Source organism: Callorhinus ursinus, unplaced genomic scaffold (assembly GCF_003265705.2).
Source record: "Callorhinus ursinus isolate GAN/ISIS: 27379988/994484 unplaced genomic scaffold, GSC_fseal_2.0 scaffold6, whole genome shotgun sequence".
NCBI lineage: Eukaryota > Metazoa > Chordata > Mammalia > Carnivora > Otariidae > Callorhinus > Callorhinus ursinus.
The window spans coordinates 25,005,574-25,027,869 of NW_027397068.1; the positions used below are offsets into that span (position 1 = coordinate 25,005,574).

General features: G+C 35.4%; 1 protein-coding gene across 3 annotated transcripts in view; it reads right to left on the minus strand.

The window, feature by feature from the left end:
* Positions 1-22,296, minus strand: part of HACE1 (HECT domain and ankyrin repeat containing E3 ubiquitin protein ligase 1) — a 101,121-nt gene that overhangs the window by 38,346 nt on the left and 40,479 nt on the right. For all 3 annotated transcript variants that reach the window (XM_025863167.2, XM_025863148.2, XM_025863158.2), the window contains 7 exons: positions 21,521-21,617; positions 20,432-20,533; positions 19,482-19,588; positions 12,301-12,451; positions 5,373-5,707; positions 4,798-4,866; positions 4,467-4,554 (listed from right to left, as the gene is read on the minus strand). In XM_025863167.2, the coding sequence (XP_025718952.1) occupies positions 4,467-4,554; positions 4,798-4,866; positions 5,373-5,707; positions 12,301-12,451; positions 19,482-19,588; positions 20,432-20,533; positions 21,521-21,617 (949 nt within the window). The remainder of the gene's footprint in view (positions 1-4,466; positions 4,555-4,797; positions 4,867-5,372; positions 5,708-12,300; positions 12,452-19,481; positions 19,589-20,431; positions 20,534-21,520; positions 21,618-22,296) is intronic.

Below are 22,296 nucleotides of genomic sequence, written 5' to 3' on the forward strand. Positions count from 1 at the left end.
AAGGCACATAAGGTAAAACTGTGTCTCCCTGGAAGATGCAGTGAAGATAACTGCCATAACCACAGTACTATCCCTACACAGAACAAAGGGGCTTTGAAGCTTAATAAACATGGTTTGGAATCCTGGCTCTGTCACTACTAGGTCTGTGATCTTAGGGAAATTACTAAACCTCTCAGAACTTTAGTTTTCCCATCTATAGAATAAGAAAATTATTTCAAGGGCTAACTGTGAGGATTAAATGAAATAATGCAAATACAGAACATAATAATAATTACAATCATTAATTAGCTAACAATTATTAAAGCACCTATAAGCCAGGTACTGTTTTCAGCACTTTACATGCATTTTCACATGTAATCCTCACAACACTATGAGAAAAAGGGCCTTGTATCACCCCCACTTCACAAAAGAGAAAAATGCAGTACCAAGAGTTTAAGTAACATGTGGAAATACTCAATACCCAGAATGCTCAGTAAGTAGGTCTTCTTCTTATCACTCAGAACAATGTTAAAATTATTTAACATGACAGGAAAATGACAGGAAACTTATTCACCATTTTAAGTTATTAAACTGTATCCTTTATAAAATGTGAACCAAGAAATAAAAGCAAATGTCACTTTTTAAAGTAATTCAAATGGAACATTAAAACATACACAATGTTACCTTCAAAAGCTAGTAAGATGTGTTAAGATCAAAACATCCACACACATTTATATACACCTATAAAGCCAAAGGGCATGTTTTTGTATGTAAACTTTCTGAGTACCTGCATTTCCATAAAATAATTCGCAAAACAAGACTGATCACAGAGGTAGCTCTTAGTAGCATTTGTACAGCAATACAAAATGTCTCTCCCTTTAACTCAGGCCACCTGAAAGCCACCAATAGAAGAAGAAATCAATCCCTTACCACAGGTTAATTGTTTTTGTTCTTTTACACTTTGTTTTTTTTTTTTGTGAACTGCTTCCAAGTTACAGGAAATTTCTAAGTATAATAGAGTACAAAGTATTTTTTCCTTGATATGAGAGTAAGCTGCCAACGTGATGTCCAGTCACCCTTAAATACCTCAGTGTGTATTTCTTATAATCAAGAGAATCCTACATAACCAGATACCACCAAAATCAAGAAATTAACCCTGATACTTTACTATAGCTAATTCTTAGACCCCCGTGTCAAGCTTTGCCCGTTTCCTAATACTTCCTTCACAGTGTAAGTAAGAATGGCACTTAGTTGTCCTGTCTCTCTCACTCTGGTACAGTTCTTCAGTGTGTTAATTTTCATGACCCTGATTGATACTTTTAAAAACTGTAGGTCAGTTATTGTGGAGAATGTCCCTCCACTGGAGTTGGTCTGATGTTCTTCTCATGATTAAAGTCGGGTATACATCTTCAGCAGGAATATCAAAGAAGTGAAGCCATATTCTACTCAGTGCATCCTATCAGCCGGCACGCTGATATGTCTGTTTCGGTCACTGCCAAGTTTTCCACTGTAGTTTTTCATCTTTGTAATTCTTAAGTATTCTGTGAGTAGATACTTTGAGACTGTAAACACACCCCACCCCTCATCAAACTTCCCATTTGTTAATTTTTTCAGTATAGTACAGACTTACGGGTTCCAATTTTATTTACAGTATTTTGCCATCATAATTTATTTGGATGTTCAAATTGTTCAGCTTTGGCCAGTGGAGTCCATTCAAACTGGTTCTGCATCAGGCTGACATAATCCTATCACTCTCTGAACAACTTATAATAAGAGGTTCCAGGCTAATTTGTACTTTCCCTGACCTGGCCCTGAAATTAGCCATTTCTCCGAAGGGCCCTGGTTAACTGAGAACAGGCCAAGAACTGGGTGCCAGGTTTGCTATATCTGTCGATCTACACTGAAAACTTTAGGTTCACACTGATTTCTAATCCAACAACATGGTTCATTCTATTCTCCTCCGTTCTGTAACTTCTTTCTCCAATAGTGAGAAATCAAGCTCCCATAATAAGTATACTTACTTATTTGATGAACTGCCGCACCCTGTATATAACCAATCACCTGTCACTGACATGGACACATTACTGAATGGATGCCCTCTACCCTACTCGGGCTCTGTCAGTCTACCCTGAGCAACTGTCACCATCTTCTACACTGGACATCCGCCAAATGGTGCTCCAACTCACATACTCTACTACACAGACAACCTCCAACCCCCACACTAGGCCACCACTATGCATGTGAACACCTTTCTCACCCTGGTCAGGCAACAAAACCTCCTCTGTGGGTAAAAAAAAGGTGGATAGCTTATTGCAGATGCTTTTGACTAAACTGTTCAGGAAGGGAAGAGGAAAACAGAAGTGAAAAGCAGAGATAATATTAAGAATAACAAACTATCTCTTTCAAAAACTAAAAGCTTCTTTCACATACTATCTCATTTGCTCTAGAACAGAGTCACATAGTTTAGATTAAGAAAATGAATTTAAAAAACAGACAGACTCTTAAATTCTGGTTCTCCCACTTGGTAGATGAATGACTTAAACAAGTTGCTTAATCTCTTCAGTTAAAGAGTACCTATCTCACATGATTGCTATGAAAATAATCCATGTAAAGCAAATAAATGTATGGTAAGTGACCTAAAATTAGCATTTAATAAAGGTAAGTTACTATCTCTACCTTCTCTTTTACATTATCATTTTTAACAGATGCCAAAGGATAACCATATACATCTGTATAACTTTATAAAAATTAGTTCTTAGTTTTCTTTTAACTTCTGAATGGGTCAGTGTCCCCAAAGACATTTAAAAACACTTATAGTATCTATCTTACGACTACTAACCAAACCAGAGCCTCCAGTCTATCTTACACTTTGGACAAATTATTTCCTAAAATTTTGCCAAGGTCATATCATTCTCCTGAAGCAAAGTTATCAGGGGCTGCTAACAGCCTAAAAAACAAAGAAGATTCTTCAATCTGACAATCAAGGCTTAACACAGTGCGACCCCAACCCACCTTTCCAGAATTATATGTCATTCCTCACCTACACAAAATTTCTGCTTCAACCACTGTAATTTTATATATACTTTTCCATTTACAAGCCCTGGCCTATATCTTGACTAGAATGTTCACCCTCCCCATTTACTCCAAGCAAAATTTTGCAGTGCTTTTCAAGGTCCAGCATAAAATCCACCTCCTCTTCAAAATTTTCCTTGACTATACAGCAGCAAGGTCTTCCTCCCTTAAACTCCTAAACAACCAGGTAATAATGTAATTAGTATTTTATAGGTACATTTATTATCTCCCCTGCTAGAGTGAATTAAGATCTTTTTGGAGAAAAGACATATGCTTTCTATCTCCAAATAACTACCACTTATTGAACATATATGCCAGTTACTATTTAAAATTTATTCCATGGGGCACCCGGGTGGCTCAGTCATTAAGCATCTGCCTTCGGCTCAGGTCATGGTCCCAGGGCCCTGGGATCAAGCCCCACATTGGGCTCCCTGCTCAGCGGGAAGCCTGCTTCTCCCTCTCCCACTCCCCGTGCTTGTGTTCCCTCTTGCTCTCTCTCTCTCTCTGTCAAATAAATAAATAAATAAAATCTTTTAAAAAAAATAAAATAAAATTTATTCTTCACAATAGCTTTGTGAGGTTGGTGTCATTATGTCTATTTTATAGATGAAGAAAGCAAGGCTCAAGGATGTTGGAAATGTGCCCCAAATTACATAGCTGGTAAGTAGCAAAACAAGCTTTTTCCTAGCATGTTTCATGAAACATGAGATATGAGGAATGAACCTTGCTGGGGAAAAGACTCTCAGGTTAAATAAATTTGGATAATTAACAAAGTTAAAGCACTATTTTTAGCAGAGGGTTTCTCAAAGCCTTTTAACAAGTTGCTGATATGCTTTATAAATCTCCAACAGGGATATTATATTTTCCAAATGCATTTGGGGATAAAATCCTTTTCTCAAGGACCATCAGCCTTACAGGACTAATGCTCCAGTAAACTCATTTCAGGAAATGTGACAATGTATTCTGTTGTCTTTGCACACAGTGGGCACTCAATACACACTTCCTTTAAGATAAAAAAGTTCTCCTCATACTAAAGTAACATACTGGGGGCACCTCGGTAGCTCAGTTGTTAAGCGTCTGCCTTCAGCTAAGATCATGATCCCAGGGTCCTGGGATCGAGCCCCGCATCAGGCTCCCTGCTCCACGGGGAGTCTGCTTCTCCCTCTCCCACTCCCCATGCTTGTGTTCCTTCTCTCGCTGTCTCTCTCTCTGTCAAATAAATAAATAAAATCTTAAAAAAATAAATAAATAAAGTAACATACTAATGTAATTCCACATACTAAAGAATAAGGTAATTTCACTGCTCTTATAGCAGGAGGTCTCAAGTATAATAATTACTTCACTAAACAGTATTCAAATTAAAAAACTTAACTTTCATCAGACAGAATAAAAACAAGATTAAGAGAAATCTCTACCTGTGCTTTGATGATATGCATGAATCTTGACATCAACTCAGGACATTCAAGGAGGAAGTGAAAGTGATCAAATATAATTTTGGGATTTCTAAAAGAAAAATATAACTTGTTTAAATGGACAGGAAGAATGAGTTGCATTAAGTGAAATGCAAATTCAGATATACAGATACTGAAACAGAAAAAAAATATTAATCCACACCTACTATACTTTTACTTGTCATGTAGTATTTTTTGAATAGTAACAGAAATAACATTATTTTTGTTGAGATAAAAACTATAAGTAAAGAAAGGAAGTCTACAAGCGCGATCCATGAATCCAAGAAAGCCTTACCTATTAACAAAGCATTTTAAAACTTCATCATGTTTGCAGACAAATTCAATGAAACGGGGTGAAGTCATTCTGTGGGAGATAAAAAATACACAGAACTTGGTGATATAGCAAATTTGATAACTATGCATAGAACTGGACTGGCTTCTAGACAGAGAAAAAAAAGGATCTGGGTTTGGACTAAATTTGAGAAACTGAGGCATGCCCAATTTATAAGATTAAAAAATATATATATAACTTTTCTTTAACAGAGGATATATGCCCAGTGACTTTTTAAAAACCTTGAAATTTTATTTTATTTTTTAAAACCTTGAAATTTTAAACGTCTCTGCTCTAGACATTTTGGATACATAATTAAGTAATCCCATACAAAGTGACATTCACCATTCTACATGTTAGTAACTTATATAATGCCTAAAACTCAAATATTTTAAGAATAGTATATTAAGTGTCCTACAATAAGATCAAAACAGAACCTAAAATCAACAAACCATTATTTGTTGTTACTGAAATTATAAAAAAATCATAGCTTTTCTTCATCTATCAGAAAAGGAAATAATAAGCAGAAACCTTCTTACCCTGGAGGCATCTGACAAGAACAGCACATGTAAAAAGCTTGAATGACAGCACTTAGCCGGTTAGCTGTCATAGAAATAACATCCTGACAGTCTGCACTGGCTTCCTGTTTCCCTCCAAGAGCATCTGGTTTAGATTCCCCTGTACCAGTGGATAGATTTTCATAGCTCCCAGGTCCTGGAGGTTCAAATGGAGGAATGGAAGTACCATCTTGATCTTGGCCTTTTTGTTTCAGTAAAATAGAAGTGATATCCGTTGAGTCCTTTTTGTTTTTCATCAATTCTGTAGCTATTAAAACTAGCCATTCATCTAATGAGTGCCAAAGCAATTCAAGAGGCTAGGAGAAAAAAAGAAGTGTTTTCAAAACATCATTCTTAAATTCCAAGAAAAAAAAAACTCACACAGCCAAACAAATAATATAAAAGAGAAAATTTATCCTAGATACTTCTATTTTCCCATGTTAATGTGATAGCAATGCCTAAAAGTAAGTAACAAAAACACATGAATGCCACATAAATAACAATTTCTTTGCTTATAGCAAAAATTTAATTTGCATTTATTTATTCCTTGGAATAAAAAGATAAAATTAAAATCTAACAAAAAAATTTATAAGCAATCTTTCCTCTTTTAAAATTTTCAAATATTTAGCTTTAAAAACATATACTACTTTTATATATACAATCCCCCAACCTTTACTATATTCAAGTGTTAACAATTTTCAATTATAAATCTTTTCTCAATTAAAAAAATAGGAATTCCTAAAAAGCTTAATAAACAGCTTAGTTTTGGGGTGCCTGCCTGGCTCAGTCAGTGGTGCATGCAACTTGATCTTAGGGCTGTTGAGTTGGGAGCCCCACACTGGATGTACAGATTATTAAAAGAAATAAATAAACTTTAAAAAAAAAGTTTACTGTGCTCTTTTCTTTACATGCAATTCAGGTTTTGAAAATGTATAGTATGAAATTTAAAAATATGATGTAGTATTTATACATATATACACATATATACATGTTTTCACACTCATATACACAAAATCCATCTCTAATAACTAGCAACTATCAAATACTGAATAGCAAATTCTTAATTCCAACTAAAGATTAACAGTTTAAAAAAGAAAAAGGGAGGGAGAGAGTAAACTATTTATTTCTACACTATTTAAAATATTCCTTTTAAGAATAATGAAATGTCTTTTGTAAATTAACAGCAAATGAAGTCTCCTTTTTAAAATATTATGTAATCACAAAAGCTACAAAAGGACTAAGTACTGAAGAAGATGACATATATGCATTATCCCTAATAATTGGTAATTTTTAACAAGGAGAAATATTATCAAGATATGCTACCAGGGATCTAATATACAATATCATGACTAGTTATCAATACTGTACTGCTTACCTGAAAGTTGCTATGAGAGTAAAGCTTTAACGTCCTCACCATAACAACAGGCAAATGGTAATAATGTGAGTGAAGGATGTGTTAACTGATCTTATTGTGGTAAATATTTTGCAGTACACACGTGTCAAATTATCACACTGTACACCTTAAGCTTATGCAATGTTATATGTCAGTTATATCTCAATAAAACTGGGGGAGGGAGGGTAGGACCTACTAGAATATTTTTAACCCCAAATAAAAATTAAAAGTTATCGGGGATGGGGGGGGGCAAGGATAGCAGTTAAATGTTCCTTCATTCCTACACTATTTTAAATATTCCTATTGACACCAAGATCATAACCTGTAACCAAAGGCAGACGCTTAACCAACTGAGCCACCCAGGTGCTAAATATTCCTATTGAGAACATAAACTGTTTTTCTGCAAACGAATGTAAAAGTTAATCTTACTTTTTGTTTCTTACAGGATCACAGAATGCTACAAATTAGACCATGTGCTTCAGAAAGACCCAGTCTACAGTACTTCAATCAAAAGAAATAATGCTACTTTTAAAGACTGAAACATTAAAATCTTACTTCATGGAAACAGATTCCACAACTATATCTGGAAGTTTAGGAAATATTTAAATACCTGTTCTTCCAGGAAATTCTTTACAATGATTTTCTAACAAATTCCTCTGCTATATGTTCAGCCTTTCTTCAGGTTTCCAGAACATTCTCTTTGAGAATATTTGACTTACTGAATTTGCAAACAATTAAATCAGCCCTAAGTCTTCACCATAACATTAAACCAAAAAGCAGAAAACAAAACAAAATAAAGCAAAAAGTCCCCACTATCACCAACAAAAACCTGCTTCCTTCATTCAACAAATATTTAGTTAGTACCTACTAGGTAACAAGTAAGCAGAGTAAGAAACTAATTATACTCTCTCTGAGGTTGAAATAAGCACCCCTGCCCCCGACAAAGAGGGCTTTTCCATGGTTAGGCAAAGCAGTTGGGAGATTCAGGGTCCCTGAGCTGCTTAAAGGAAGGGCAAGAAGCACCACCAGCTGCCATAAACACTGACATGAACCAAAAATGTCTTAATTCTCCTCAGGAGCAAAGCAAACATGCTGTAAAAGATGAAAAAGAACTTTTTTCATCAGCAAAACTTTTAGTTTTACATCACAAAATGAATTTCCAAAACAGAAAGAACAGGTGGTAATGCAAAACTTCTTGAAACAAAAGGCAAAAGGAATAATTGGCCTCTAAATAAGAAGGGCTAAAACCTAGAAAATCAACACACTGGATAGAGATTAAGCCTAAGGCAAGAAATGATAACCTGCTGCTCACACAAATGAGAGCACTGAGCCTGAACCAACAGCAATCCTATTTTTAAATACTGAAATGTGTAAAAATTAAAGGCAAATTTTGAATAATCCAGAAATAATTTTTTAAACCCAGATGTGTAAAAATGATAGTTCTAGAAAGTTTTCAGCAAAGGAACACAGCAAAAATTAAAAAGAGAATAAGGGAAAAAAAGTAGAAGTCATCTTAGGCCTTTCTTTTCTCTTTTTCCTATCTTTTTTCATTCACACATGCATTAAAACTAAATTCCAACCTCGAGGTATTTTTCCCTAAAGAGTTGTCTCTTGGAAGATTTGTTCAGAAAGTTCATGCCTCAATAACCAAAAGAATACTGTGAAAATAGCTTTAATTTCTAACTGTGGTAGCAGCCACAGATAAAAAGGATTAAAATAATTTTTTAAAATTAAAAATAAGCCATTGCAAAGCTTATCTATGATGCTTTCTATATCTATAAATAATAATAGAAAACTTTAGATAAGATACAAAGCAACATATATATCAACTATTACTGAAAAATGAGTCAATGACTATGGAAGCCATTAGTAGGCTTCTTGGCATTGTGAAATATTGCTTCATTTCGTATTACTGAATGGTCTTCACTACAGAAATATATTCTACACATAGTAACAATGTTATGACAATCATACACAGTTCTCAAAACATTTTAAGATGTATTTCAAAACTATAACATATAATCTCAGACTTGTTGGACAATTTTAAAAAATTTAAGATCCATATACCAAAGTGAGATACAAATTTGACAGGAAAGTATTACTAACTTAAGTTCTTTAATAGTAACTTGAAGTTTTCTGTTAGTCTATTCTCAATTTGATAATGTCAAATGTTATAATCCAAAAGGTAAGATTTTAAAGTTAAAAGTTTCTCAATCTCTCCTGGCTTCCAAATTTTTCCCAATTATAACTCTATGAAAGTGTTAATAGTCACAGCTTACTATTCACACACACGTACGCACGTACACACAGAGCCTATCAAGATTCAGGAAACCTAAATTGTCTTCCCCATGCTCACATTGCTTCAATAATCATAACTACCTTCTCCTTCAGATGCCCCAAAGTTCCCAAAGCACTAGATAAAAATCTCTTAACACTGAAAAAAACTGCTAAGTGTTAAGATTAACTTAAAGGATTTATAAGATAAATCAGAAAACTAATAACAGGATGTTAAACAATTTCACCTACTAAAACCACATGGCCTATAAACCCACTCATTCTTAATGGAAAACCCATTAGTTAATCCTAACAATAAAGTGACATGTTAGAGTACCTAGTTAATGAAATGGAAAGTAGGGATCAATTGCTACCTTAGACAAAATGTGGTAAAAATTAAAATGGTATTTCCAGTCTAGCATTGCAGGAACTCAGGAAATGGTTATGATCTTTACAACTCTGAATCGCCCCACAATGAATAGAAGACTTTATATAAATAGACGACAATGTAGTTTTTCTTTTTTATCCTTGTAAGCTGGAGAAGCAGATCATTTTGTCATCCTCCAGTCTACATTTAATTCATAAAATTATATGAAAGAGACTAAGTTTTTAATAGTAACACCTAATGTTTTTTAAAAAATTAGGTGAGTTATGGGTGCCTGGGTGGCTCAGTCGTTAAGCGTCTGCCTTCAGCTCAGGTCATGATCCCAGGGTCCTGGGATCGGGCCCCGCATCCGGCTCCCTGCTCCGCAGGAAGCCTGCTTCTCCCTCTCCCACTCCCCCTGCTTGTGCTTGTGTTCCCTCTTTCACTGTGTCTCTGTCGAAAAATAAAATCTTTAAAAAAAAAAAATTAGGTGAGTTTTGTTAATAAAAATATTTTACCAAAGTGAAAGGTCAAAATTTAAGAGAAAGTAAGTGGTCAGAGGCAAAAGAAGTTGTCAATAATGCAGAAAGCAATAACTTAAGAAAAAAAGGAAACTAACAAATGAAATAAAATAGAAAAAAGAACTTTTGTTATTATACATGTCATTGATATATGACAATCAAAATGGAGTTCAGCTATCATAAAAGAAAAGCCCAAAGAAAACCAGTGACACCCTTTTCTACTGTTATACCTGTGCTGCTGGGCTAGACAGAAACTAACATTTTAAATCAAGCATTAAATTCCTATACAGAGGCTACGAATTAGCACATTACTTATTTTCTGATATCATTAGGAAACACACGGCAGACTTAAATTTTAACAAAAAAATCAGACAATAGTAAATACACATCTACACGCAATTTGGGTAATAGTGACTGTACCTACACCTAATTTGATTTTCTATTCATCATTACAGATAAGTAGAAAGGATAAGCAGAAAATAAAATCAAGCCTAGATTCAGTAACTAACAGCATGGGCCACACCAGAATACATTAAGAACAACTGCATGTAATGTGAATGTTTAAGCAGTAAAAGTCACCTAAGACAGCACTGACAAAACAGTAGATCAGTAATTAGATTCAAATTTTGCAAAGACAGTAAATTATCACTCCAAACTAGTTTTGAAGAAGTGGTATGTGAAAAGCCAAAATTTGAATTGCAAGAAGATGCATAACTGACTTCTTCCAGGAGGTGGCACAATAGGGGAAAATAAAGGAGGAAAAATCTCTCTCTCTCTCTCTCTCTCTCTCTCTCTCTCTCTCTCACACACACACACACACACACACACACACACACAGCTGAAAACTCTTTCCTACACTAATTCTTTAAAAAACAGTGAAGCAGACAAACAGATGCAAGACACTTACATATACCTTTCTAAAAGCCTCTCATACCTATTTTAAGTTATTAAAAAATCTACTAGTGTCAAAATGCTTACAAAGCACTTATTTGTGTCTGCCAAAAAAATTTCCATGTAAGAAAAAAAATCATTTAGCATAGGTCATTAGTTTTACTCCAAATTTTACAGACAGTAAAGCTGTCAATCATAACTAGTTTTTGAGGAACTGGCACAGAAAAATATTTATATCACTTTTTGGATAGATAACCTATATTTATACTCAAAAGACTAAAGAAATATAAGCCTCTGTGAACCCAAAAGCAAATTTTATACGATGAAAATCTCTTAGGATAAATTACCTTTAAAAAAATAACATGAAAACAGTTACAAAGTTACACATTTATCCAACATCTGAGTTATTTAAAAATATAATGCCACAAAAAAAGCCTTAACAATAGCAATTATAGCCATGTTCATTTTGCTTAATTCATAAAATTGTAATTTAATTTGGGTAGCAACATTGTCTTGGGTCTTACAGGAAGCAGCTAAAGCAATACAAAATACTTTAAGAAAATATGGGGCACCTGGGTGGTTCAGTTGGTTAAGCATCTGCCTTCAGCTCAGGTCATGATCTTGGGGGTCCTGGGATGGAGCCCCGCCACGGGCTCTCTGCTCAGTGCAGAGCCTGCTTCTCCCTCTGCCTCTGCCCTCCCGCCACCACCGCCCCCCACCCCGACTCATGTTCTCTCTCCCTTCAAAAAAAAGAAAAGAGAAAGAAAATATCTCAATGATTTTTCCTTGAAGTGATCTCAAGAATTAACTGGTAGTAAACCTAGGAAATGAAAGTAATCTTACTTCAAAAACACATACACAGACACACACATACCACACATATGATAATAACCTCTAAATACAAACTAGGTATTTTCAGAGGGGAGGTGGGTGAGGGGATGGGTTAAACAGGTGATGGGGATTAAGGAGTGCACCTGTCATGATGAGCACCAGGTGATGTATGGAACTGCTGAATCACTACATTGTATACCTGAAACTAACATTAACACTGTTAACTGGAATTAAAATAAAAAACTTAAAAAATAAATGGACACAAGGGAAAAAAAGAAAACTAGATATTTTCTTTCCTTCTTAATAAGATTTTTTTAAAAAAAAAAAGCATGATGGCTGCATATTGTCACATTTAAAACCTTTAATCCGATAAAAATGTAGATTCAAATAATAAATATCTTTACCCTTTAGAATACAACACTAATGGAATTAAAATGTTAGTTGTAAGAAAAATACAGAAAACTCACCACTTAAGATTGCTGCTGATTAGACAGGAACGAAAAGGGAAAGGTGTGCCTAACTTAAAAAGTGGTATGAGTATGAATCAAACTTTGTGAGGTTTCTAATGAATGCATGTTTTATCAAATTCATCTCTTTTTCAATTATCTTCCTAACAACATCATGTACTTTTCTGACCTTGAACACCTGGCTTCTTGGAGTTTTATTCCCGTTGTAGCCCAAATCGATTCCATTACTGGGAGAGGATGGACCAATTCGAAAGACATGACAAAATATCCTCACAATCCTTAAAAGGCTCTTCATTTGAGCATCATAATTACTAGATAGGCTGAAAATAAAAATTAAAATATGAACAGGTTAGGTGGAATAAAACTAGTTACATTTTAAAATACTTAAGACCTTTTTGTTACAATGACCATGGGTTTCCTAACTAGCAAAATTCCTATCATGATAGGGTTTGAATGTTTTGTTTAATAGGAAGTTGCTATACATTACTTGAATTGCATATGAAAGAATCATTAATGTTTAAGCAACCAGAATATAACTGATAATCAAAGCTAAAAATATGAAGAAAAGCACCACTGTTAAACAGTTTCTTGAGGCACCAACTTAAGGCAATCTCCAATTTCCACTTCCAAAAGTATACATGTAAATTACACTGAATCTTTAGAAATCTGAGAACATTTCACAGAGAAACAATGATAGAAATGTTATGCTCTTAAGAGCATAACTTAAGAGCATAAGTCAACCCACAACTCAATTGAAGAAGCTGAACTTTCTACTCTACTATCCATAACCTCATTTCCCCACCTCTCCCCAGAACAGTAACCAATTGTTCAGGTACAGTAGAATATTTACAAATTGAATAATCTTAAAGTTACTATCAGCAAGGGTGGTTCTCTACATAATGGATAGTCTTATGACTCTACATAAATATAGGATATACATCCCACTATGAAAAAAAAAAAGAAAAACTCAAATCCAATTGACTATAATATAGACCTTCTTTCACAAATGAAAAAGCCCTTCAGAATCCTATAGTGCCTGGGGATTGTTCATCATTACAAATATCAATCAACTACCCTTCCACAGAGAAACTGTAGGAGTTAGGCTAAATCTTTACTGAATCTAATGACAGATCTTAAAAAAAGTATTCGTTGGGGCGCCTGGGTGGCTCAGTTGGTTGATCAACTGCCTTCAGCTCAGGTCATGACCCTGGAGTCTCGGGATCGAGTCCTGCATCGGGCTCCCTGCTCGGCAGGGAGTCTGCTTCTCCCTCTGACCCTCCCTGCTCTCATGCTCTCTCTCTCATTCTCTCTCTCTCTCAAATAAATAAATAAATAAAATCTTTAAAAAAAAAAAAGAATGTTATTCAGCAATAAAAAGAAATGAGCTATCAAGCCAGAAAGACCTGGAAGAATTAAAAAAAAAAAAAAGATTGCTTTTTCGCACAGGGGGTGGTTTTATTTTGAAATCTCTAACATCAGTTATCTTGGTTTTGGTTTTTGTTTGTTTTTTAAAGATTTTATTTATTTAATTGACAGAGAAACAGCGAGAGCAGGAACACAAGCGGGGGAGTGGGAGAGGGAGAAGCAGGTTTCCCGCTGAGCAGGGAGCCCAATTTGGGGCTTGATCCCAGGACCCTGGGATCATGACCTGAGCCGAAGGCAGCCGCTCAACCAACTGAGCCACCCAGGCGCCCCTCTAATCAGTTATCTTGTATTACAACAGTTGCTCAAAAGCAAAAGCAGAGTAAAGAGTTACATAAACTTTTGGGCAGAATGGTATGATTGTCTTTGTATACGATAATTATCAAAGCTTACCCTATCTTTCCCTAAGTGTATTTTACTTAGCTCACTAAAATTTTCCTCTACGATATTTTTAGGTATCCTTTAACATTAAAAAAAGTTAAGGATTAAACTGAGAGTTCTAGAGGGGAGGGAGGTAGGGGGATGCATTAGCCTGGTGATGGGTATTAAAGAGGGCACGTACTGAATGGAGCACCAGGTGTTATATGCAAACAATGAATCATCAAAAACTAATGATGTAATGTATGGTGATTAACATAACATAAAAAAAAACTTTGAGAAAAAAAAGTTAAGGATTAGGTTGATGGGGAAATGGGCAAAACAGGTAACAGGGATTAAGAGGTACGAACTTCCAGTTATGAAAATAAGTCAAGGAGATGAAAAGTACAGTATAGGGAATATACTCAATAATACTGTAATAATGTTGTATGGTGACATATAGGGACTATACTTATGGTGAGCACTGAGTAATGTACAGAATTGTTGAAACACTGTGTATCTTGTACACCTGAAACTAATATAATGTATGACAATTACACATCAATAATAATAATAAAAAAAGGAATTAATAATGTGGAAATAGCAAATGCCTACTTTTAAAAGTATTCCAGTGTGATAAGTGCCAAATAGAGGGTATTTTCTATCCTGGTGACATGTGAACCCAAAATTTTCTGACATTTTCACTTCAATATTCATGTTGTTTCTCATTGTAAGAATAATGAAATTGTTAAAAACGGTCAATAAAAATTAGCTATCAGTTACAAGTGTTAGTAAATGTGACAGTTACTGCTATCCATGCTGTACTGAACTGGAACAGCTCTATCACATTAGCAAAACTTGTTTTAGTAACTTTGAATCAAATGTGTATAGAATTACTACTTTAGCTTGTACTGATTTTTATGTATTTGTCTTTATGAAGTGTTTCTAATTTTATATCCTAAGATTGATGAGACTGACAAAATAGAAATGTAGTTTGGCTGAACTATTTCCTTCTTTGTGTTGTGACTCTTGGAAAAGTTAACTATGATGACTCTCAAATTCTTCCATGAGAAAGAGGTGAATCTCACTTTCCTCTGCAAAATTACCATATATATAAAGATTTAAGTACCTGATCTAGGAAACACATCATGAGTTATCTTAAGTATTTTCTTACACAGTGGAATCTGAGTATCACTATCAATTATTAATACAGTCTAATAATTTTATTTATTGTACCCTTTAAACTTCTTCCAAGCTGATTCACTGGATCTAAAAAATGTTATTTTTCACTTTACAACCAGTCAATTATCTCTCTAGTATTAAACAAAAAGATCATAAATCCAAACTTCATTATATCCTTCTCCATTTGATTATAAAATGATAATTTCTTCCCAAGCCATGAGGTGTCTCAATATAAAAGTTTTAATATTGGTTTCCTAATGCAAAGCCCTATCAATATACTTACCTTTGGTTTACATAAGAGTATACTTTCATTCAGTGTCTCACTAAACAAACAGCTATAATTTGTTCATTTGCACACTGATAACTATCTTTGTCTTTAATCAAGAGTATACAGAAAGCAAGATAACTCACTTATTTAGTGAAACAACATTATGTGCAAAAGGGCCTTCAGTAGATATTTATTATCTTTAGTAAATATTCCTAGAATCAGTTAGACAAAAGCTATCAACTTTTTCAAAAATAAGCTAAATAACACCTCGGGGCACCTGGGTGGCTCAGATGGTTAAGCGTCTGCCTTCGGCTCAGGTCAGGATCCCAGGATTCTGGGATGGAGTCCCGCATGAGGCTCCCTGATGCTTGGGAGCCTGCTTCTCTCTCTCTCTCTCTCTCTCTCTCTCTCTCTCTCTGTCTCTCATGAATAAATAAATCTTTAAAATAAAAAATAAATAAATAACATCTCAATTATCACTATATATTTGAATCAGTTTCCTTAATTAAAATTTCTATTAAAGTATGTAGCCAAAATTATATCACATTATGGGTTAAGACACATAAAATGATTCACAAATGAATAAACAAAAGGGAGACAATTTGCTAAAGTACCATGAAACATAAACTGGCAGAGGGGAATAATTTATATTTGAGATCCTCTTAAGACTCTACATGGGCAATTGTGAGGTAACAGAAAATAAATATACTGGTCTCTGCTCCTGGTTGCTGGCACAGAGTTCCTAAAAACCCTCATAATTTCTTAAGTGATAAGAGCACTAGGAGCATCTTTTGTCCTAATATTTGGTCTTTGACCCCATTTCCTGACACAGAGCTCCTAAATCCTTTGTAATTTCCTGGGTGACAGCAGTGTCTTTTGTTCTACTGAGGTGACACTTTGTGGGCTCCTGGATGAAGCCATGATTAGAAGCTTGGAATTTCCAGCGCCACCCCACATTCTCCAAAAAGGGGAGAGGGCCTGGAAATGCAGTTAATGACCAACATGCCTACAAGATAAAGCCTCCACAAAAAGCCCAAAATACGGGGTTCGGGGAGCTTCCAAATCTAAGAGGAAAGAGGTCATGAGAACCTCTGATTTGAAGTGAAATCAGACAGAAGGTGTGGGTAACCTGGGGACCTACTACTTGCAATTGGCATCTGAAAGTGGGAGCAGTCTCATAGGAATGAGCCCTTAACCCATGAGACCTGATATATCTCTAGATGGACAATTGTCAAAGCTGAGTTAAACTGTACACCAGCTAATGTCTAAAGAATTCTTGGTATGGGGAATAAAAAACCCACACATCTGGTGAGCACGGTAGAAGTGTGAGAGTAAAGGAGAAACGCCAGGATTTCCCAAAACAGTAAACAATACAGTAAATTCTAATAAAATACTAATAACCAATACTCGCTACCAATCTCAAAAAAAAGATACTTAGAGCCCCAAAATGGCCATAATTAACAGATTTCACAGAGCATACAAAAAGTAGCACTGTAAGCAGTGAGGCAAGTACAGATTGGCAAAATAGTTTTAAAACCTGTTATGGTCATGGCTCCTTTTCTCCCATTCTATTTCCATTCCACTAATCTCCTTGTTACTTTTAAGAGCTAGATTGTAACCCAGAATCTGCTCTCTATTAGTGAGAATAGGAATCCTGGTTCTTCTATGTGTTAGCTTGGTAAATGGTTAAACTTCAGTTTTCTTCTATGTCAAATAGAAATACCTACCTAAATAACAAAATTACTGTGAGGTTTAAATGAAATAATGTATTTGAATGTTCCTTAGCTAGTGCCTGGTTAATAAGTATTAAAGGTAAACTTAAAAACATAAATACATAAAAAGAGAGGCTTTCTCATTACTGTGGAAAAGCAAAAAATAGGACAAAGATTTAAATAGGAAAAAACAGGTAAGTTTTCTAATGTAAGAAATGTAGAGTACTGGGGTGCCTGGGTGGCTCAGTTGGTTAAGCGTCTGCCTTCAGGTCCTGGGATCGAGCCCCACGTCAGGCTCCCTGCTCAGTGGGGAGTCTGCTTCTCCCTCTGTCCCTTTCCCCCACTTGTGCTCTCTCTGTCTCTCTCAAATAAATAAAACCTTTAAAAAAAAAAAAAGAGGGCACCTGGGTGGCTCAGTCGTTAAGCGTCTGCCTTCAGCTCAGGTCATGATCCCAGGGTCCTGGGATCGAGCCCCGCATCGGGCTCCCTGCTCCGCGGGAAGCCTGCATCTCCCTCTCCCACTCCCCCTGCTTGTGTTCCTGCTCTCGCTGTCTCTCTCTTTCAAATAAATAAATAAAATCTTTAAAAAGAAAGAAAGAAATGTAGAGTATTTATAATAACCAGAATCATTATCTCTGGCATTTTTCCATTTATATAATCATCATCATCATCTCTACTATGTGCCAGACAATATGCTTGGCACTTTATAGTACCTTACCACTGTATTTTTACAATTCATTAAGAAGGTATTTAATACCATTTTCCAACAAGGAACTAAAATCCTGACCAGGCTGTAAATTAAGTATAGGGAGAGATTTTATCTGTTTTCTTCACAATCACCTACCAGATGGCCTGGTGGATAGCAGGCATTCAGAAACATGTATTAGATATATGGGTAGATGATAAAGGGAAACTCAAAACAGTTACTTGCTGAAATAACACAGCAAATAGTGATATCTGGATTTAAACCTGATTCTGGCTGACTCCCAAGCCATGCCTTTATTTAGTATGTCTGAATTGTAGAAAGTCCTCATCAAATAAATGGATTAATAGAAATGACTAAATAAAACAAGAGCATTATATAAAGCTGAAATTCAATGAATTCCATAAACAGAACCTAAAGTAGTCTCAAAGTAGAAACTGAAAAAAAAAAAAAAGCAAATGGTATAGTGAGTAGAAATGCTGAAGAAAGACGTAATGGATAAAAGAACACAATGGGGTGACCCTGGTATCATGAAGGGTAAGGGGCCTAGCAAAGATCCTTTTAAATAAACAGTATAGAGTATGATTCTGGTCTGAAGGAAGACAGAAACAAAGGGCTATCATAAGGGATTCAACCATGTAGCCAATTTATAGAAACAGCATGGAGTTGGGAGGAAGAAACGCCAATTGCAACCACAGAGAAGAGAGAAGAAAGACTGTGACCCATTCTAAGACTGTCAATGTCTTAAGGGAAGTGAAAAGAAAACTGCAAAGGGGAAAGCATCCAAATTAGAATTAGGCCAAATTTATAAGCTAAGAAAAAACACATTAACCACTTCTAAATGACTGTTCATTCCTTTTTTAAGATTTGAGAAAGAGAACATGTGTGTGTGAGCACAAGCAGGGTGAAAAGCAGAGGGAGAGGGAGAGAGGGAATCCAAAGCCGACTCCACACAGAGCATGGAACCCAAATAGGGCTCAACCTCACAACCCTGAGATCACAACCTGAGCCGAAATCAAAAGTCAGACACTTAACCAACTGAGCCACCCAGGTGCCCCTAAGTGGCTGTTTATTCCTAATTGGGGCAGCTAACCATATACAGTGAAGTATAGTTGCAGGAAAATGCAATACATATAAACACAAGTAATATAAAGGCATTACCTCCATGGATATAGCAATGAGCCATTAAAACTATAGCATCTTTTGGAAAGAATAAAGAACTGAATGAAGGGGGACAGTTTAGGGCAAAAACTTTATAAGGGATCATGAGGGTATACTGAGAGGCTGAACAGCAGCCCACACACAGAGTTCTATAAATTAGTGATCAACATTCCTAAACTATTTTCTTGGGGGAAGGACCAAAAAAAAAAAAAAGAGAGAGAGAGACTCCTAAACTTTCTTGATTATTCTTCATGTATATTTTACTTAGGACTAACCTATCATTTTATAAAATTTTAGACACTTAGGTCCAAATCCACTTAAGTAACTCTCTACTTTTAATCCCTCTAGAGAAACTAAAGTCTCTCAGTAATAGTTGATTGCCCTGGTCTTTTAAAATGAAACAATAATAAATCAGCAAATTTTTAGAACATCTTAGCACTGACAAAAACATCGAACAAAATAAACCATTCCCAGAAAAGCCTGAAAGGAGACAAAGGTGACAGATACTGCTACCTGCTGATTTGCTTATATTTTGAAACACTTACCTAAGCAGTTTATGCCCATTTGTTGTGGCAACTTCAGCAAGGCTTGTTAGAATCTTTAGGTATTGACTTTCACTTTGCTGAGACAAATGTTCCAGAACTTGCCGCAACTAAATTTTTTACAAATAAAAAAATGTGATTATACAATAATCCATTAAACTTTATCAAGAAATTACATACCTATTAGTTTAAAAAGTATCCCAAAGCCAATTAGCTGAAATCAAGTCCTTTACAGTTATTTTGCCTTGCATAAATTCAAAAGCTAATATAGACATGATATAAAATCCTTTCAAAATCACCCAGTAAAAAAGCAATGAAAAATGCAAATAGAAATCACCAAGTTCATTCACAGAAATTTAATTCCAAACTTCTAAAATATAAGAGAAGTATAAACTCCACAATTTTTCAGAGTAAAGCTATTATAATATAGAACTCAATAAACAAGTGATTACCAATGATATTATGATATTCCTCCTTAGATTATTTTCCCCTACCTATGGGGGAAATTCCAATTATTTTAAGCAAAAATCAAAGACCTCGGGGCGCCTGGGTGGTTCAGTTGGTTAAGCATCTGACCCTTGGTTTCAGCTCAGATCATGATCTCAGGGGTGTGGGATTAAGCCCCAGGTTGGCTCTGGGCTCAGTGCAGAGTCTGCCTGAGAGTCTTTTCCTCACCCTCTCCCCCTGACCACCCCCCAACGCGTGCATGCGCTCTCAAATAAATAAATAAAATCTTTAAAAACAAAACAAAGACCCTGAGGGCAGAAGACTCGTAGGGCTAACTATCAGCACAAAGTTTATTAGTATATAATTCATACTTTCCTATAATGCAAACAAATTTGAATCATTAAAATATTTATAATACTAAAATTACTAGGCACATTTTAAAATGCCATATATGCTAAACATGAACAAAGCCTGTTCATTTACAAGCTACTAGCACAATTACTTACCATGTTTTCTCGGAGATCTTCATTCTGTGTCATTTGAATAATTGTCTGGAAAAGCCTAGGGTGATACTGAATTAATACTTCACATGTCTCTCCATAGCCACCCTAAAAAAAAAAATTGTTTTTAATTATCTAGGTTTAAAAGAAGTTCCTAATGTAAATTTCCTCTACACACCAGTCTGACACTAAAGGTGTGGGTTTTCCACACCAAGCAACTCTCCAACTCTCTGTGGACAACAACTAAGTGTCATTAAAATTTAATTCAATTCTGACGCTAACTACCCAGAGTTAACACAGACCCCACAGGTTAGGAGCTCAGTCTCATAAAAGTGTCCCCACTTCAGAAGCCACTCACAAGTCCATGCCCCCCATACTTCTAACTAACCAGCTTTAAGTCAGGAGTTCCCATAAACCACCCCCTCAGGTTTGATAATCTGCTATTTGCTGTTTGATAACAGCTCACAGAATTCAGAGAAACACTTTATTTATTATAAAGGATACAACTCAAACAGCCAAATGGAAGAGATGCACAGGGTAAGGTATGTGGGAAGGGGCACAGAGCTTCTATGCCCTCTCTGGGCATGCCACCATCCCACAACTTTGATGTGTTTGCCAACCCAGAAGCTCCCTGAGAACCCCACTGTATACAGGGTTTTTATGGGAGTTCCATTACATAGGCATGATCGATTAAATTATTGGTCACTGATGACTGAATTCAACCTCCAGTCCCTCTCACCTCCCTAGGAGTCACATGACTGGCTTCCCAGGCAATGAGCACCATCCTGAAGGTATCAGAGGCCTTAAGCCACCAGCCATCTCATTAATGTACAAAAAGACATTCTTATCACTCTGGAGATTCCAAGTGCCTGAGAAGCTCTTAGGTTAGGAACAGAGACGAAGACCAATATATATTTCTTATATAGTATAAGATTATCACAGTTCCTTTAAAAGATCGTATTCTTTAAAAAAAAAAAATTATATTCTTTACAGAATAAAAATCTTTGCATCCACCCTCTCATTTGAGGAAAAAAGGTGATTTTACCAGTCTCAGTCTCTATTATAAAGGGCTAAGAATATACATTAACAACATACCTGTACACATAAATCCAGAGGCGTTACTCCATTTTTATCTGACAGATATTTAGCTCCTCGTAACAGAAGAATCTGTGCTGTGTCTCTCTGACCATGACTGTACAGAAGTAAAACCATGTTAAAAAAATTTTTTTTAATTTAAAGTCTTTCTCTATGAATTATGGACAATCAATATGAATCAAGAGAAGACTAACAATTTTTTAAAAATTGAGAGGAAGATCTGAATTACATCCTCAAAATCCAGGAAAACATTTCCCAATGTTAAATCATACCTTCACCATGTAGATAGGAAACTGACCTATTAAATCTTAGAATTGAACTTAGAACACATTACCTACAATAAATCATAACATTTGGGGATAAACAGCTACTACTCGGGCTTATGCTTCATTTTTTTCTTTCAATCATTTCCAACCCTCTTCCTACCACACCCATCCAAGTCTCTAGACTTCTTAGTCAAAAAAAAAACCTCAATATTCAAAACAAGAGTATATTTTATGGCACTTTAATACTTGGCAAAAAAATAAATAAGAAGGAAGGAAGGAAGAAGAAAATACAACTATCAAAATAAGAGAATGGGGGAAGGGCAGGGATTAATTATCCAAAAATACTATCTAGCTTTCAACCTTCATTTTATCAACCCACTCAGTTTGGCTTCTGTTGACAGCTATTTAATCTGATCTAGAATGAACAACGCTCTTATCCACATGCCCATTCTACTTGTTCTCTTTCTAGTAGGAGTAAAATTAGTAACCATCTTTCTTTCAGCTAGGAGG